This window comes from Sminthopsis crassicaudata, chromosome 1 (genome assembly GCF_048593235.1).
Source record: "Sminthopsis crassicaudata isolate SCR6 chromosome 1, ASM4859323v1, whole genome shotgun sequence".
Classification (NCBI taxonomy): domain Eukaryota; kingdom Metazoa; phylum Chordata; class Mammalia; order Dasyuromorphia; family Dasyuridae; genus Sminthopsis; species Sminthopsis crassicaudata.
This window is the reverse complement of record NC_133617.1, coordinates 635493177-635512281: the sequence shown is the minus strand read 5'-3', so window position 1 is coordinate 635512281 and position 19105 is coordinate 635493177. Positions and strand designations below refer to the sequence as shown.

General features: G+C 39.0%; 2 protein-coding genes across 4 annotated transcripts in view; one reads left to right on the top strand and one right to left on the bottom strand.

Annotated features, from left to right (window-relative positions):
* The window catches only part of IL33 (interleukin 33), a 160199-nt gene extending 144384 nt beyond the window's left edge, over nt 1-15815 (bottom strand). Inside the window, exon 1 of the mRNA XM_074282878.1 lies at nt 15717-15815. The gene's annotated coding sequence lies outside the window, so the exon portion shown is untranslated. The remainder of the gene's footprint in view (nt 1-15716) is intronic.
* Nucleotides 15816-15894: 79 nt separating this feature from the next.
* BRD10 (bromodomain containing 10) overlaps nt 15895-19105 on the top strand; it is a 75913-nt gene continuing 72702 nt past the window's right edge. For 2 of the 3 annotated variants that reach the window (XM_074282873.1, XM_074282872.1), the window contains exon 1: nt 15895-17337. In XM_074282873.1, coding sequence (XP_074138974.1) covers nt 16721-17337 — 617 coding nt within the window. In that variant the 5' untranslated portion in view covers nt 15895-16720. The remainder of the gene's footprint in view (nt 17338-19105) is intronic. The other variant, XM_074282871.1, reaches the window with a different exon arrangement.

Below are 19105 nucleotides of genomic sequence, written 5' to 3'. Positions count from 1 at the left end.
TGTTTTGGGCTGGATTTGAATTCAGATATTCCTGATCCCAGGTCCAGCACTACTCACAGTGCCACTAATCTATAAATTAAGTGATTTACCATCAGTCATGTTGCCAATCTGAGAACCTGAGTCCAGATTTTCTATGATAGTAAACTTCCTCTCAAGGCAATAGTAAAAGGAGAGGAAAACCAGTCTCATCTTAAATATAAGAGGGCTGGCATGCACTTCCTTTCTTTTAAGACTACATAAGTTACAAAATCAGAGTGTGATATACTATCAGTATCTGTCATACTATCAATAGGTTTTCTTAGATGGTTTTAGCTAACAGTCTTTGTAGGGAATTTGTTTGGATGTTTGCTGGGAAGTAAGTTTTATGCCAAAACAATGTCTTGATAGAAAGAAAAGAGAAGGGAGGAAGGAAACCAATGAGTATTTATTAAGTATTTACTGCATTCCAGGCATTGTGCTAGGCAATAAAAAACCAAAGGCAAAAATGGACCATATCTTGTCCTCAAAGAACTGACATTCTATTATAGGAAATGGCATGTACATTTAGCTAAGTTTAAAAAAAATTGTTTCAATTAACAATTATTTATTTACTCTCCTCACTTTTCCTCCCCCCATGAGGGGAAAAAAAGGAAAACAAAACTCTTTTAGCAAATAGAAATAATAGCCAGATAAAATAAATTCTCATAGTGGTCATATTTTAAAATGATTGCTTCAGTCTACATATTTCAGCACCTGTCAGCACATAAATAGCATTCTTCATCACTGATCTTCTGAAAATATAGCTGATAATTACATCAGATATTAAGTCCTTCAAGATTATTTATTTGTATTATATAGTTGTTATAACAAATTTTTTCCTTGGGTCTTTTCACTTCACTCTGCATAAGTTTATTCCCAGGTTTCTTTGAAACCATCTTTATCATTTCTTACAACAGTATCCTATTATATTCTAATATATGGCATAATTTATTTAGTCATTCCCCAAATGATGGACACCCTTTTAGTTTCAAGTTTTTTTGCTATCATAAAAGCTTCCATTAACCTTTTCTATTGATGTTTCATTTCCTTCTTTAAAAAAAAATCTTTGAGATATAGAGATAAAAAGGTATCATTATCATTGGGGGAAAGAGTATATATCATTTAGTTACTTTGGGGGAAATAGTTCCAAATTGTTTTCCCTGGCTAGACTAATTCACAGTTTAAACAAAGATGAATTAATGTGTCTATTTTTCCAAAGGCCTCCCAATATTTTTTCTTTTTCTTCAACTTTAGGTTGTTTTAACTTGGTTTTCTGTGATTATTAGTGATCTTAAACTTTTTAAAAATATGGCTATAAATGTTTGTGATAGCCCTTTTAGTAGTGGCAAGAAACTGGAAACTGAATGGATGCTCATCAATTGGAGAATGGCTGAATAAGTTATGATGTATGTATGTTATGGATTATTATTGTTCTATAAGAAACAATCAGCAGAATGATTTCAGAGAGACTGGAGAGACTTATAGGAACTGATGCTGAGTGAAATGAGTAGAAGCAGGAGATCATTATCACGGCAACAAGACTATAGATGATCAATTCTGATGGGCATGGCTCACGTCAACAATGAGGTTATTCAGACCAGATTCAATAATCTTGTGATGAAGAGAGCCATCTACACCCAGGGGGAGGACTGTGGGAACTGAGTATGGATCACAATATGGTATTGTCACTCTGTTTGTTGTGCTTTGCTTGAATTTTATTTTTTATCATTTTTTTTCTTTTATCTGATTTTTCTTGATCTGAATTTTCTTTCAAGATAATTATGTAATTATCTTATGTAAATATGTATATCTATATTGGATTTAACATATGTTTAACAAATATTGGATTACTTGCCATTTAGGGGAGGGTGTAGAGGAAAGGAGGGGAAAATTTGGAACACAAGATTTTTCATGGGTCAATATTGAAAAATCATCCTTGCATATGTTTTTTTTAATCATAGCTTTTTATTTACCAGATATATGCATGAATAATTTTACGATATTGACAATTGCCAAACCTTTTGTTCCAATTTTTCCCCTCTTTCCCCCCACCCCCTCTCCCAGATGACCAATAGGCTGACCAATACATGTTAAATATGTTAAAGTATAAATTAAATACAATATATGTATACATGTCCAAAAAGTTGTTTTGCTGTACAAAAAGAATCGGACTTTGAAATAGTGTACAATTAGCCTGTGAAGGAAATCCAAAATGCAGGCGGACAAAAATAGGGGTATTAGGAATTCTATGTAGTGTTTCATGGTCACCTCCCCAGAGTTCTTTTGCTTAGTGTAGCTGGTTCAGTTCATTATTGCTCTATTGGAACTGATTTGGTTCATCTCATTGTTGAAGAGGGCCACATCCATCAGAATTGATTATCATATAGTATTGTTATTGAAGTATATAATGATCTCCTGGTCCTGCTCATTTCACTCAGCATCAGTTCACATAAGTCTCTCCAGGCCTTTCTGAAATCATCCTGTTGGTCATTTCTGAATGTTTGGTGGTGAGATAATCGTAGGCAAGGATTGGAGGGTGGAAGGAGAGAAGTCAGTCACTTGGCAGCAGGACGAGGAGGAGAGAGGCTGGACTCCAGACTCCAGAATCCAGGGTACATCTTTGGCAAGCCACATAGCAGCTTTCCTGCCTCCTTCACTTCTCTCCCTAAAGACTAAGGACTTTAATTTGTCCTGACTCTGGCTGACCTTGAAGCCCTCCAGGGAGCTAACCTGTACTTTACAAACTCTTATCATTTGAAAATAAGATTTTTCTTAGAGAACTTTGATACAAAGATTTCACCCAGTTTACCTTTTAATCTTACCTGAGTTGGTTTTGTTTATATAAATTTTTTTTCACTTTTATGTAATAAAAATTGTACACTTTAGCTTCTGTATCCTCTCTATACCTCTTCTGGATATGAACTCTTTCCTTATGCCCACATCAGAAAGGTAATTTCTTTCTTGCACCACCAATTTGTTTATGATGTGACCTTATATATCTAGATCATGTATCCAATTAAAGCTTATTGAAATATGGTATGAGGTGTAATTTCTATAAGAATGTTACCCATTTTTCCAGTAGATTTTATTAGATAGTGAGTCCTCCCCCCAGGAGTTAAGGGTCTTTAGGTTACTGAATACTGGATATTTTATTTGCTGTGCTCTTTCTAGTCTGCTCCTTAATAGATCCTTCTAATTTTTAAACAGTACCAAATTATTTCCATGTTTATTGCTTAGTATTGTAATCTGATGCCTGCTGTGATTGAGCCCCTTTTCCTTTTTTTTAAATTTCCCTTGAGATTTTTTACATTTTATTCTTCTGAATGGATTTCATTTTTTTTAGCTCTATAAAATAATCATTGGATAATTTGGTATGGTACTAAACAAACATTAATGTAGATATAGTTGCTATTACATTGTCTTAGTCTATACATGAATAATTAATATTCCTCCACTTATTTAGGTCTGTATTTCTATAAATTGTTCTGTAATTGTATTTATGTTTCTGTATATATTGGTAGATAGAATCTTAAGTGTTTTATATATTCTATAGTTATTTAAAATAGAATTTCTATATTTCTGCTCAATGTGGTTGGTTATACACATAAATGCTGATAATTTATGTGGATATATTTTTAATCCTGTAACTCTCCAAAAGTTATTGCTTCAATTAATTTCAGTTGACCAAGGCACTCTAAATATACCGTTACATCATCTACAAAAAAAGAAATAATTTTGTTTCTTCTTTGCTTATGGTAATTTCCTCAATTTCCTTTTCTTATTGCTATAGTTCATAACTTGAGCACTATAATAAAAAGCAGTGGTGACAATGAAAAAGCTTGCTTTACCCCTAATATTGATGTAAGGTTTTTATTTATTCTCATTATATACAACACCAGCTCTTGTTTTAAATATATTTACTATGTTAAAGAAAGGTCCGTTTAGTTCTCTATTTTCTAGCACTTTAATAGAAATAGTTGTTTTGTCTATAGGCTTTTCTATATCTGTTGATATAATCAAATGAATTTTCTTGTGTTATAATTAGTACATTCAATTGGATCCATAATTTTCCTAATACTGCACTAAGTCTACATTCCTAGTATATATCCAATTTGTTATAAAATAGTGTATCAAGGTTACAAGGTTTTATAAGAGTCAATGGTGAAAAATTATCCTTGCATATGTTTTAAAAATAAAAAGCTTAACAAAAACTAAAATAGTATATCATATTTTAAATATATTTCTTTGCTAATATTTTATTTAAGATTTTTTAAAATAGCAGAATAAATCACTAGCAAAGGATATTCTCATAAACCATCTACATCAGTTGATTTATGTTCTATTGATCTTGGCATTACAGTATGTACCTATTTTTAAAAATTCTCACTTGTATCTTTTGTTTTTATATTACTATAATTTTTAAATATGTTCTACTCTTCTACCCTCCATCCCTTGTCACAAAAAAAGAAAAAAAGAAAACAATTCAAGAAAACTAACACTCAGCCAAGTCTGATGGTATTTGCAATATTACATACTCATAATCCTTTACTTTCACAAAGCAATGAGGAATACATGTTTTTACATCTTTTCTTTGTAGCCAAACTTGTCATTATAGATGACAAATCATTCATTTTCAGAATTTGTTTTTTCCTACTATTTACATTATTGTAATGATTGTGAAGATTGTTTTTCTGGTTCTGTTTACATCCCTCTGCAATCATTTAAGTCTCTTCTGCTTCTCTGAATTCTTTATATGTTAGGCACTTACTAAGTGCTAATGAGATAATGAGATGTCTGGTTCTTACTAAGTGTTAAGTCGGTATTTAACAATTCTTTAGTTCACACCTTTTGGCTCCCGCCTTTAAGGGGAGTTTACCCCTTTAAACTTCTGAGGAGGAGTTTACATATGAAAAAGAGTTTACACAATCTTTAAAAGGAGCAAGTTCATTGGTTGAAGTAATTTTCCCATAAGCCCCTGAGTTTCTCACACGCCCCTTCTCTGGGAGGATAAAAGAGACAACATTGGGCCCGTAGAAGTGAGTCTACTCTAAGTCAGAGTTGGGACAGCTCTCTACAGGAAGAAGAGTCTGGGAGATTGAGTTGAGACAGCAGTATTTTGTTACTATGTTCTAAATCAAAAGAAAGGGGAAGATGTTAGGTTCTTACTAAGTGCTAAGTTGGTACTTAACAATTCTCTAGCTCAAAGTTCACACCTTTAGTTCAAACAAGCAATTTCATTGGTTGTAAGTAGTTCCCACAAGCCCCTGCAGTACCCACAATCCCATTCTCTGGGAGGATAAAACAAGGCAACATTGAGTCTGAAGAACAGTCTGGATTGGAGAAGACTTCCCAAGAGAACTTCAGGGAAGCTTGAGGAGATTCAGAGCCAGAATTCAGGAAGAGTATTCGAGATTCTACCTTCCTCTGGCTGGAGGCTCCAGAAGCTTCCCAAGAAACCTGCTCACAGAGGAAAAGATTATACAGAAAAGAGACCTCCTCCCAGAGAAGAATTATAATTGAGAGACGACAGACTTTTACATTTATATACACACATAATATATATATATATACATATATATATGTATATATGTACACACACATAAATGTAATACATTAATATTTGTTTATATTCATATACAATTTGTTTATTATCCAAATTATGGGCATTTCTACTTTGTTTCCAGTTTTTGCTATTACAAAAAGTGCTTCTATTAATATTTTGATGTTATAAGGGGCCTTTCTGTCTTTGATCTCCTTGGGATAAATACTTGGCAATGGAGAAGTTATGCAGACCAGAAATATTAAATATTACTCTGAGGCACATGCAGCTCACAACATTTCCAAGTGTAACCTGAATCAGATTAAAATGAAATTGGGAAACATTTTTAAATTAATAAAATTACAATAAAGCATAAATATTAATATATAGTTTTCTGAGTTGATAGGGATCCCATAGGGATCTTTATATATGATTTAGTGATTCCAAATTCTATGGGAATCTTGACAGCACTAGTCTAGAACAAATTATTCATTTTAAACAAGAAGACTAAGTTATAGATGTAGAATTACCAAGACTTGTCAATAACTGAATCTTAGATATGAGGAAAAGAAGAGTTGTCTGTTCTTCCTAGATCTGGACACCTACAATTGAACAAAAGACTTCAGGTGTGAGTTCATTAGAACTATCATCATCTTATTCCTAAAAGGGAGGGAGTGCTATTATCCCCATTTTACAGTGCTCTATCTACTGCACCTCCACCCACCTTGCTGCCTCTCTGGTTTCACCCAATATTCTATCCTGTCAAGATTTTTTTTTTTTTTGATCCTAACATCTAGTATGTTAGATATTCCTCCTAGTATTATGTCATTTGCAAATCTGACATACTATTTGTGCCTTTCTCTAAGTTATTGATTTAAAAATAGTGAACAGCAAAAGTCTAAGGAGAGATCTCTGAAGCATCCACTGAAAGCTTCTCTGCAGGTTGATTGCTATTTGGACCCATTCATTCAAACAGTTTAACATAATTGTACTTTTATATGTATATAAAACTCCATAATCAGCATGCTATCTCACTTACCACAGCACTTTTTGTAAACCTTTTCATCCCTCCTCAAACCTCTCATGACTCTCCTCCCTGCCATCCCAGCTGAGAACTTTGCTTTACATTGCACTGAAAAAATTGGAAACACTGAAAAGTTCTTATTCCTTCTTTCTCAATATTACATTACTCAGATGCCTTCTACCATTATCTCACTCTTGTAGCACTTCTCATTATCATAACTAATTCTACTGTAGCAGCTAGGAAAGCATATTCTGAGGCAGCTAGATGGTTCTATGGGTGGTGTGCTGGGCCTGGAATCAAGAAGACTTGAGTTCAAATCTAGCCTCATACACTTCTTAGCTGTGGGAGCCTTAGCAAATCACTTGTGTTTGCCTCAAATTTCCTCATCTGAAAATGGAAATAATAGCACCTTTATCTCAGAGCTATAGTTAGAATCAAATAATCACAAAGTTCTTAGCATAGTGTCTGGCACATAATAAGCACTACATAAATGTTACCTATTATCGAGATCCCATTTTGCTTTGTCTTCTCCAGATTTCCCCCTTCCGTCATATCTACTATTGCTAATCTCCAATTTCTCCCTATCTTCAGGTACTTCCCTACTGCCCAGTAGTACTACTGCTTACTGCCCATACCAATCCCCCATCCTTAAAAAATTTTTATTTGATCTGTTTACTTCACATTTCTCTTTCCTTTTGTGACTAAATTGGAGAAGGCTGTCTCCATTAATCTCTTAATTGCCAAATTTAATAGCATTTTCTCAATCCTCATTTTCCTTGACCAAAAGAGGGGTCATACACCACAGTTTCTGATATTATGGATTATTCTTCTCTCTCTAAGTTTATGTGACACAGTCTTAGTTCTTTCTCCTCCCAGTCTGCATTCTTTGCTGGATTTTCATCTAATTTATTCTCTCCTCCCTCTATACTTTCTCACTTGGTGATCTCATTAGATTCCATGGATTCAATTGCCATTATAGATGATTCACTGATGTTCTTGTCCACCCCTAATCTCTCTTCTGACCTGCAGATTCACATCTCTCACTGACCATTATGACATCTTGACCTGGATGTCCTGTAGATATTTTAAACTTAACATGTGCAAACTTAACAGTAAAATTTAAACATTAAATAGAAAGCACATGTTATCTTTTCCCCAAACCCTTCTTTCCTCCTAACTTCCCTATTTCTGTCCAATATCCTCCCTGTCACCCAAACTTAAAACCTAGATGTCATTCTTGACTCCTCCTTCTTCATCACCTCCCCTTCAATAACTATTCTGTTGCCAAGACCTATCAATTCTAGCTTTGAAATTTTTCTCCTACCAAACTGTATCACTCTTCTAACCCTGCCACCAGTCTAGTCCAGGGCTTCATCTGTCACCCTTCCTCTATTGCAGTAGCCTGCTGATTGGTCTCACTTCTTCAAGTCTCTTCCTATTCTATCCAATTTGTCCTCCATTCAGTTGTCCAATTAAGCTTTCTAAAATGAGGGTCTGCCCATGTCACCGGATCATTCAATTAACTGCCTGTGCTTTCTTATCATCTACAAATGCAAAATTCTCAAGCCCTTTAGAACCTGACTCCCTCCTACTTGGAGAGTTTTCTTTGCTATCCCAGATATTCTGTGATCCATGACATGGACCACCTTGATGTTCCTAGAACAAGATTTCTGAGTATTTTCACTGACTGATCTCTATGCCTAGAATTCTCTCTTCACCACCTAGAGAGCACTCCATCTCTCACCATCTCCAACTCTGTTATTTTGTCTTTCCTGGTTTTTAAATTGTAGCTAAAATCTCACCATTCATAAGAATAGGGAGCAGAGAAAGGGGAGAGTACAGTGAGACAAGCCTACGGATCACTAACATAGTGGGAGCCCCTTTGGTAGGAAATCTATATTGTGGGGAGAGCAAAATAAGGAGTCAGGAGAGGAAAGCTTTGGGGTAGAGGCAAAGCCAACTGCTGGTCCTGAGAATTCCACCCGAAAAAGTTAAGTGAGATTCAGATACAGGTCTCTTTAGGGGCAAGCACAGGTGGACTAATACTCTGTCAATTAAAGGATCAACTGTTCCTTCTGACATTCCCCACCCTATTTCAGAGACGAGGCTCTCTGCTCCACCAAGATCCCAAATCCTCTCACCAGAGAGCTATGTTGCCAATGGTGACACCAGGCAACCTAGCAACCTTCTGTTTTTGTATTCAGCATATAAGAGTGGAGAGAAGTTAACACTCTAGCATAGCAACAGCAGATTTTCTTCCTTGATGTGTGAAAGTCCAGGATTAAAAGTCATAAGACCTATGTTCAAGTCTCAATTCTACTTTCAAATTCAAATCTCAGGCAAAGCATTTATCCTCTGGCCCTTAGTTGAGAAAATTCATTAAATGAGAGAAAGCTTTAGACCTCTGAGATCCTTTTGACCTGTTTTCTGATGCCTGAAATTCCTGTTATAGGTGACAATAACTTTAATTTTACATAATAATGATGATGACTTTCACATATTTCAAGATTTTAAAAATAATTTTTCTTACAATAGGCTTTTTAGTTAGGTAGTGCAATTATTATTCTAATTTGATTAAGGAGAAAACTAAGGTTCCCAGAGCTTAAATAAATTGCCTAAGTTCAAATGCTTTATAAATAATTAAATTGGAATTCATATCTAGGTCTCTTGATTGATGCCATGACCAGTGCAACTACTATAATACTACACTGCTTTTTTTTTTGGGGGGGGGAGACAGAGGAAACGAGTTTTCCTGGGGTCACCCAATTAATAAATTACTGAGGTCTTATTTGAAACCAGGAGCAGTTGCTTCATTCACTGTACCACCTAGCTGCCCTCATAACTTCCTTTTAAAGGGTGAATATTTCAAGGAAATAAATGGGTCCTTTACTGTACCAATGGATTGGTGATTTCATTAATGTGTGTATGGCTCAGGATGAAATTTATCTATACCTGCTCAACCTGTGCCCTTATCTATATTCTCCATATCCCCTGAATGGGCAGTGACGGCAGATAGGAAATAAAGTGGATAAAGCACTGGACCTGGAATTAGGAGGAACTGAGTTCAAATTCAGCTTTAGGCACTTACAGTAAGATCCATTTTAGCCTCAGTCTGCCTCAGTTTGCTCATCTTTAAAATGGGGATAACAATAGCACCTAACTCCCGGGATTGTTGCAATGTTTAGAATTTGTAAAGAAATTTTATAAAATCTTAAAGATCTATTAGAAAATGTCATTATTAGCTATTATATTCAAACATTTGAACAGTTGTCGTAAAAGAGGATTCAGGCTTGTTCTGTTTGCCTTTTAGCACAAAATTAGAAGCAATAGGTGGAAGTCAGAAGCAAATTAGGCTTGATATTTGGGTAACAGTGCTAACAATTAAAGCTATTCAAAAGTAGAATAACCTGCCTACAGTAGTGAGTTTCCTTTCCTTGGAAGAGAAGACAGATTGGAAAATCAGTTTTAGTATGGATTCCTTTTGTTGGATTATGATTGCTGAGGTCCCTTCAAAATTTCATTTTCTCTAATCCTGTCATTCTTCTGATCTTCAGTGGACACTGATGAGGACTCTTTCTTGTTCCTCTCCCATCTCTTTTTCTCATGTTTTCTTAAAACATACTGTATCAGGGGAAGCTAGGTGGCGCAGTGGATAGAGCACCAGCCTTGAATTCAGGAGGACTCCACTTCAAATCTGGTCTCAGACATTTAACACTTCTTAGCTGTGTGACCCTGGGCAAGTCACTTAACCCCAGCCTCAAAAACAAAACATACTGTATCAGCTTCTTGTGCATGATTCTTCTATGGTTTTGTTGTGGCCCTCTCACATTTCTATCACTCTTGAGGCTTCAATTTCAGGTTTTTGAAGACACATTCTAGCATTCATGTTAGCATTACAGCATTCTAAGACTGGTAGCCATATATAAATATGTAGTATAAATAACTACTAATAACTGCTATTGATCCAATAGCAGGAAAAGAGACATTGTACACACTGGACCTTTGAAGGAAAATTAGGAAGAAAGAAGACTGAAAAGTGAGGAAACACAGCCCTCTTTGTAGTGGCCAGAAACTGGAAACTACGTGGATGCCCATCAATTGGAGATTGGCTGAATAAATTGTGGCATATGAATATTATGGAATATTATTGTTCTGTAAGAAAGGACCAGCAGAATGATTTCAGAAAGGCCTGGAGACACTTACATGAACTGATGCTGAGTGAAATGAGCAGGACCAGGAGGTCATTATATACTTCAACAACAATACTATATGATGATCAATTCTGATGGACGTGGCCCTCTCCAACAATGAGATGAACCAAATCAGTTTCAATAGAGCAGTAATGAATTGAATCAGTTACACCCAGCAAAAGAACTCTAGGAGATGACTATGAACCACTACATAGAATTCCCAATCCCTCTAATTTTGTCCGCCTGCATTTTGGATTTCCTTCACAGGCTAATTGTACACTGTTTCAAAGTCCGACTCTTTTTGTACAGCAAAATAACTGTTTGGACATGCATACATATATTGTATTTATTTATACTCTAACATATTTCACATGTATTGGTCAACGGGCCATCTTGGGCGGGGAGGGGGAGGAGGGGAAAAATTAAAACAAAAGGTTTGGCAATTGTCAATGTTATAAAATTACCCATGCATATATCTGGCAAATAAAAACTATTAATAAGAAAAAAAAAAAGAAAAGTGAGGAAACAAAGGCCCATAAAACAAATTACCTACTACGCAACATTATCTAGAATCGCTCCTATTTATTTTCAATTGGACAGGGCAAATTAAAGCTGTGAAGTTATTTAGGATTTGTCTTCTGGGTAGTATATAGGTAAGGCTATCATATAGTCACAAAAATCATATTACTGCAAATACTTTGGAGGCCTTATGGTTTTTAGAGCTAAGTCCCCTGAATGGGCAAAGTTTTAGTGCTTATGTGTATAAATACATATATGCCTATATGTATTGTCTGTATTAGTTTCTTGGGACAATAATTTTAATCTTTTTTTTATCTGAGATTACTCAGTTTCTTCAAAAGTATAAAATGTTTCATTTTCCTGATTCATAATTTGATTTGCAAATGATTTATAACTGGTTGGAAGTTTAGTTTATGTAAGAATAAAAGTAAAACATGACTCTCATAATAAAATAATGTTACCTTTATTTCTCAGTCATCAATTCTCTCCTTCCCATTTACTTCTATGATACTTTCATGATACTTCTATCAAATTAGCTAGAATGATGTTTTCACTTTTTAGTCACTTTATATCTATCTTTTAAAATAATTATACTGTGCTTATCACAGCTGTTGCAACTTTAATGACAAAAATTTGAGCGCTTTACTAGGATGCATTAGCCAGTATGGTTTAATGGGAAGCCCAATGGATTTGGAGACAAACTGATATAGCAGAAGTGAAATTGACTTACTATGGAGGTGTTTCCTTTCCTAATTCTGGTCCCTCTCTTGGGAGCTTTCGGACATGCTCCCAACCAGATAGTGAATTAAAACTGAAAAAATTTAGGGTTTTCATTTGATGTGGCAAACTCTGCATGGTTCCTTGGTCCTTTCCCTTTGTGAAATGCTAAAAAAAAATTTAAAAGACACAGCTTCCAGAAATTCCTAAGTGAGTTTAATATTGTGTTTTGTTTCCCTGTTTTATCAGTAGACATGTGCCTATAGTTGTTTGGAAAATACCAGCTTTCAAAGTGGTATTTGCCTAAATGCCTAACTAACTTCAAATTGCTGATATTTAAGTATCAATTTCTCAGAGGATCCTATTTAAGTTGCAATGTTGAGATATCTGTAAAGCAGTTTTATAATTTTTAAGTTATTAATACATATTGCAAATCATTTATGTTTCATTTTTCTTTACATTTTTATTTCTAGGAATAAAATACTAGTCCCTTATCCAACCCCATCATACACTGAGTATTTTTCTGCTACCCTTTTTTAGAGAAACCCTAGACAAGAGGCATTTTGTGTAAGAAATTTTCTCCTTGGGCACTGGGGTGGGATTTAATGATTCAAAGAATATGAAGAAAAGGGGCCTAGACATCTTCTCAGAGGCCAGGCTTCCTTTCAACTAACACTAGGCCAAAATGCATGACAGTGGTTTTTCCATGTTGTTATTCATCCATCATTCTCAAAGACAGCTAATGACATCACAAGGGTATTGTCTTGATTTTCTCTTCAACTGGATCTAAATAAGCAGAGCTATGCCTTTGAAGTCTTCAGTCTCACTATCTCCTTCAGAATTATCAGAGGTGAGAGTTAAGACAAGAGTCAAGCAAACTGTCCATGGCCCAGGATTCAATAGATGACTCTGATCTTTCTAAATTAAGCTCTTATCCAGGTCTCAGTCTGTCTGAATCAATACATATTGAAAGACTAAGAGCAAGCTAAGAACTGAAACAAAAGATGGCCTGGTTTACTATCACAAATCTGGGAGGGGAAGACCCTCAGAGTTAGAGACTAACCCAGAAAACAATTGCTCTGTATACTCATTTTAAACCATCCAAACTAAAAAATGAGCAATAGAGGCTTAGGACTCTTATTAGCCATTTAATGAAATTCATGGTGAATTGGGTTTAAAGACTAGACAAATATCTCCTTTTGATTCACAATGGGCTTTTGAAAAGCCTGCTCAATCTACTTATGATTCAAGAAATCATAAATGAAAACTGTACAGAACAAAAAAAGTAAATTGTCTCAGATTTTTGAAAACAAAAAGTAAAAATAATTTGAAAAAAAAATCTAACCCTCACGCCCCTTATCTTACAAAATATAAGGAACCAAAAACTAAATTCCTATGAACAGAGTACCCACGTGTAAGGAAGGGTATGGAGTCCCAAAGGCAAGAGGGACCTCATGTGATAAAGGGAAGAAGGAGAAGAGGAAGAGATAAGGAAAGAATAGAGGAGAAGAAAGACTAGAAGGAAGTTGAGTCTCTGAGGCTAGCTACTATTATTATTCCAGATAGCATGGTAAAAGATAGTTAATACAAAATGTTCTCCTAAAAATTTGGTTAACTCTTTCCCATAAATACACATAGCATTTATGGGAGGAGTAAGCTTCAACTTAGACCATGAGAGTGGTGAGGCACACATGTGTGTGACAAAGGTTTAACTCACATTTGCTCTAGAAATCCTGTTTCATGAAGAACCTTCATTGGTGATCTTGCTGCTGATCCTTCATGCTTGAAGAAAACCAATGACTTTACAAGGGTTGTGTATTGACTTTCAAGTGAATTGGATTTAAGTGAGACAGAGCTGCAAAGTTGTCAGCCTCTCTCACCTCCAGTCATCTGTTTTTTCACACTAGAGACACCCTGTCTCTATTTACACTGCAACACTGGGTGAGTCATCTAATATTGTTATTTCTCACTTTTCTCATTTTTAACATGAAGGGATTGGAGATCTGGTCTTTAAGGTGCCTTTCATCCCTAAATCTATGATCTAAATAATCTTGAATATCTATATAGTTTTTTATTAAAGCCCATTTACAGTTAATTTGGTAATTTGCCCTAATTAGCTCTCAAGTCAACAAGGAAGAATAATAAAAAAAACAAAAAAACAAGGGACTTGGAATCAGGAGACCTAAAACTGAGTCCTGGTTCTGTCATTCATCATTCTATATTTCTAAAATGAGGGCATTGGACTAGCTGATTTCTAAGGTATCTTCCAGTTAAACTAACCTGAATTTGAGTAACACTTTAAAATTTAAACTTTCCTCACAGTCTGTACAAGAAAACAGCAAAAATAACACAGAAAACCAGGACGGGCTGTGCTCTGTATTGTTGTACTTAAACATTCAAAACAGTATCTAGAACTCTTCGCTTGGATCAAGAAGACTCCTTTTCATGAGTTCAAAGTTAGTCGGGCAAGTCACCGACCCCCGTTTGCCTCACTTCATACGTAAAATGAACCAGAGAAGGAAATGGCTTCAGTATTTTTGCCGTGAAAATGGGATCACAAAGAGTTGCATAAGGCTGAAATGACAGAACAAGAACGAAAATGAAATAGTCCTACCTTCAAGGAGCATATGTTCTGTAGAAGAAACAACATATAAATATAAATAGTGGGAATAGAAAGAGGCACACCATTTGAAGGAAGGCAATATCCAAAAAGAGGCTCATTTGGAAGGTAGTCTTTAAGCCAAGATTTGAAGGAAAGAAGGGATAGACCCTGGGAGTCATGAAGCCCTGAGTTCAAATCTTGCCTTACATACACTTATTAGCTGAAAGAATCTAGGCAAAGTCATTTCGCCTCAGCCTCAGGTTCCTCATCTGTAAAATGAAGGGCTTCCATCTCTAAACCTGAGCAGCCAGAAAGAAGTGCATCACGGATGGAAGAGTCGAGCCAAAATTCAAACCCATCCCTTGACTACAGAATCAGCATCATTTTCATTACATTAAACTGTCACCACCTACTTCCTACTGAAAGTCCAATCCACTTACATGGCATCCAAAATGGAGAATAATGATTTCACGATAAATAATTAAGTAATATTATTTCATAATTTCGTCATTTCATCTTTGGAGATAAGTGATGTCAAATATAGGTGAATATCAGATATTGAATGTTCCTTTGGCCTGGCCCTACTAAGTTCCATAAATTCAATTAAATAACTAGTTGGGCTCATCTGTAAATCTGACTTACCAAGGGGGACTAGCACTTCTCGGGGGACCCCAGGCAAGAATCGGAAATCCCCGCCCCCTGCTCCGACAAGTGGGTAGATGCAACAGGTAACCCGGGGAAGTAAAAGCGGAGTTTGCTGAGGGTGGGGACAAGACACAATTCTGGGGGGAGGAATTAGCGGACAGGGTTTTTGTTCTGTTTTGTGGAACGTGTCCCTGAGCAGAATCTAAAGGAGGATAGTACGAGGAACGGGATTGGTGGGAGTGCATAGCCACACCAAGGCCGGCCCGCCCGGGCTAGGAATTTTTACTTTAGTCGCAACAAGCTGAGTAGCGTTGACACAGGAATATGAATGTTTTTAACCAACTTCCATCAATAAAGGATCTTCGGCAGCCTTCGTCCTTAAGGCCGGCCAGCGGGTGTCCCATCCTTCTACGCCACCCGAGGTTTCCTCCCTTACACCCGAACTGGGCCCACAAATCTCACCATCTTCTCAGGTGAAGCAGGAGGGTTAGCAATGCCTCCCACGCATGCGCCTTTTCATCCCCTCCCCGCCTTCGACTCTTTCGCAAATTGATGACGTCATTACTCCGCGCGCAGTCTACTTAGCCTCTCCGTCCTGTAGCAGAGCCGGAGCCGCGGCGGTGGTGGGAGGAGGGCAAAGGTGGTGGGGGGCGGAGAAGAAACCTGTTTTACTACGCATGCGTGCTGGGATGGCGGCGACGCTTCTTTCTCTGCCGGTTTCCTTGGCTCGCCCCAGCCGGGGAGGGCTAAACCCCCTCCTCCTTCCTCTTCCCCCCGCCCGGCGGGGCTTCTAACTGACAGTTGGTCGCCGGGGTCCTGTCCACGCGCCGTCGCGCGCCGCCTTCTCCTGCCCAGGGTCCCCCCCGCCCCCTTCCCCCAGGTAGAGAGGGGCGGGAGGGGGTGTGGGGAAGAGGAGGAGGAGCCGGAGCTTGAAGAGCCTAGAGCGGCGGCCACCGCGGCCCAGCCCGGCCAGGGCCGCCGGGGAAGGGAGGAGGAGAAGCCCCCCTCCCCCGCCCCTTCCCCAGTCCCCTTCGTCCCTGCGCTGGGGCGCCCGAGGCCCCGGCGGCGGCGGTGAGCAGTGAAGCGGGGGAGAGGGAGGAGGAGGGAGAGGGTTAAGGCGGAGGGGACTCTCGTGCCGGGGGTGGGGGGAGAGGAGGGCACTCGGGCCTCTCCTCCACTCCCCCCTACCCCGCACCAGCGCGCCATGTAACCCCGCCCCGCCTGGATCTCGAGACCCCCCTCCCTCTCTCCCCCGGACCACAACACCCCCAGCTCGCCGCCGCCACCCCCCCTCACCGCGCGCGCGCACCGGGCAGCTGTCTGAGAGAGCCCGGAGGGGGCCGAGCGCCGATGCGGAGGGGGCCCAGCCGCCCCGCGGGGCCCTGAGGAGGCCAGCCTCGCGCCCCCTCCCACCCGCCGCCGTCCCCCAGGCTCGAGCCGTGGCAGAGCCCGGGCCCGCCGGGGACATGAACGTGCTGGAGACGCTCGGGGAGATGGAGCCGTCTGGGGAGGAGGAGGAGCGGCGGCAGCAGCAGCAGGAGGAGGAGCAGCCGCAGCAGCCGGAGACCGCGGCCGCAGAGGCGCAGACGGCCACGGCCTTGACTTCGGCGTCGGCCCAAGGAAGGAGCTCGCCTCTGGAGGAGGACGAGGAGGCGATCGTGGTGGTCGAGGGCGGCGGCCAGGAGCAAGAGCTGACCTACGAGCTTCAGCAGGGCTACCGCATCCTGGGCGAGTTCTTGCTGGAGAAGCACCGTGGCCTGACCGGCCCCTTCCTGCAACCCGCCGGCGCTGCCGCCGCCTCTGCTGCCTCTGCTGGCTGCGAGGAAGAGGAGGCCGGGGCCTGTGGGGTTCGAGGCGCTGGCAGCGGGAGCCGCCCCCTCTCGCAGCCGGGGCTGGGCATGTGTTTGCTGAAGATGGAGGAGAAGTTCTCCAGTGGCCAGTACGGGGGCATCACCGAGTTCGTGGCAGATTTCAGGCTGATGCTGGAAACCTGTTACCGGCTGCACGGGGTGGACCACTGGATGTCCAAGCAGGGCCAAAAGCTGGAGATGATGCTGGAGCAGAAGCTGGCGCTCCTCTCCCGGTGAGTACTGCCTCTAGACTCTTTGACACTGGGGAGACGCACGTGTCCCTGAAACTGGGCGGGCCGGGGGCGTCTCTGAGAGGTGCCTGTTTGCTCCTGGAGTACGAGGAAGGGAGGAATAGTCTTGAACCTGAGAGGGAACAAGTTTGCACTGGCTTAAGTTTAATCCTATATTATTTAATTGGATCTTGTGTTCAGATATAGACGAGGCTGTTCATTTTGAGAGTTAAAGTGATCCACCCCTGTTAGGCCATTTGGGGGTGAAATTGATAAGAGATGTGGTTAGATAACTGGAGGATTGTGCTGTCAAAGGCTGGTATGGAGCCTCTTGAAAATGTTACTCTGAATCCTGGCTGCTGCTTTCTTCTTTCCCCAGCCCTCGTACAACTCAAACGGAACTTTTGAGAAGAAATCATTACTGTGGTGTCGTGTGTGCACACGAGCGTTGTTATAATACCCCTTTATTACTATTAAAGCACATTTTACTTCATTTGTGCCATTATTTTCCTTTTCACCAGAAGTACCATTGAGTAGGGTAGGTTCTTTGCATGTTTCTAGACATTTGCTTTTCACCAGTATGAGAGGATATTGTAGTAAGATTGAAATCAAATTTAGATAATGGACTGGCTCTCTAAGTGGAGCATCTTTGATATGATCTAGATAATGACTGTTTTAGTAAATTACAGTTCTTCTGCAGTGTCTTAAGGCTTCTGAATATAACAAACTATTTGAATTTTCATTTCATGACTAATGAAAAACTTAAGATCATTATTAACCAGACAACTAGAATGGAAAATATCTCACTGCTGAAGCATTGTGTGTAAGCCTTTTATATTTATAAGGGTTTCCTAAAATCATTTGAGAAATTTTTGTTTCTTGTTTTCAGTTGGCAGTGATTCTCAACATTGAAAGTTTTTCTGTACTTGTTAGGTTTTTAACTATTAATGAATTTTGTTCAGGAGCTCTGCTTTAAGGATTAACTTTCTTGTTATGGAGTACCTACCTCCTAATTTGTCTACCTTGTGAGTTTTATTTTGAGTTGGTTTTCTTGAATATGTATTAATATTTCTCTTGAGATAACATGACATAATAGAAAGAGCCAAATAGTACTCAAAGCCAGAAAGATCTGTTGAATTTCACCTGTGACCCATACAGATTTTATCCCAATCAATTAATCTTGAGCATTTTAATCAATTCTTTAAGATTTTAAGAAAGTACCTACTTGCATTGGTAGAGAATGTTTGCTTACCTGGGAGATCTTTATACCAATAAAATCACAGATCCAACCCTGTTTTATTTCACTCTCAAGTAGTTTAAGTCGGTATACAGCATATACAGTTTCCCCATTCTCCCCACGTTTCTTCCCAGATCTCCAAATGAGTATGTGGAAGTAGATTATCACTGCTTTCTCTGAGGTTAATTAAGAACTCCTAATTGTGAAATCTCATGGCTTTTTCTTATCCTTTTTAACATCTTTATAGCTTTTGACACTTTGGATCACCAATCACCCTCTTCTCTTTTATTCTCTTCTCTCTAGGTTTTTTGTGACACCACCCTTCCTGGTTCTCCTACTTATCTGACTGCTCCTTCTCAGTCTCCTTGGCTGGATCTTTATCCAGGTCACACCCACTAACCCTGTATGTCCCACAGGCCTGTCCTGTGCTCTTCTTCCTCCATACTGTTTCACTTGATAATCTCGCTAGCTCTCATGGAATTAGTTATCATCTCTATGCTGATGATTCTCAAATGAATTTATCCATCCTAATCT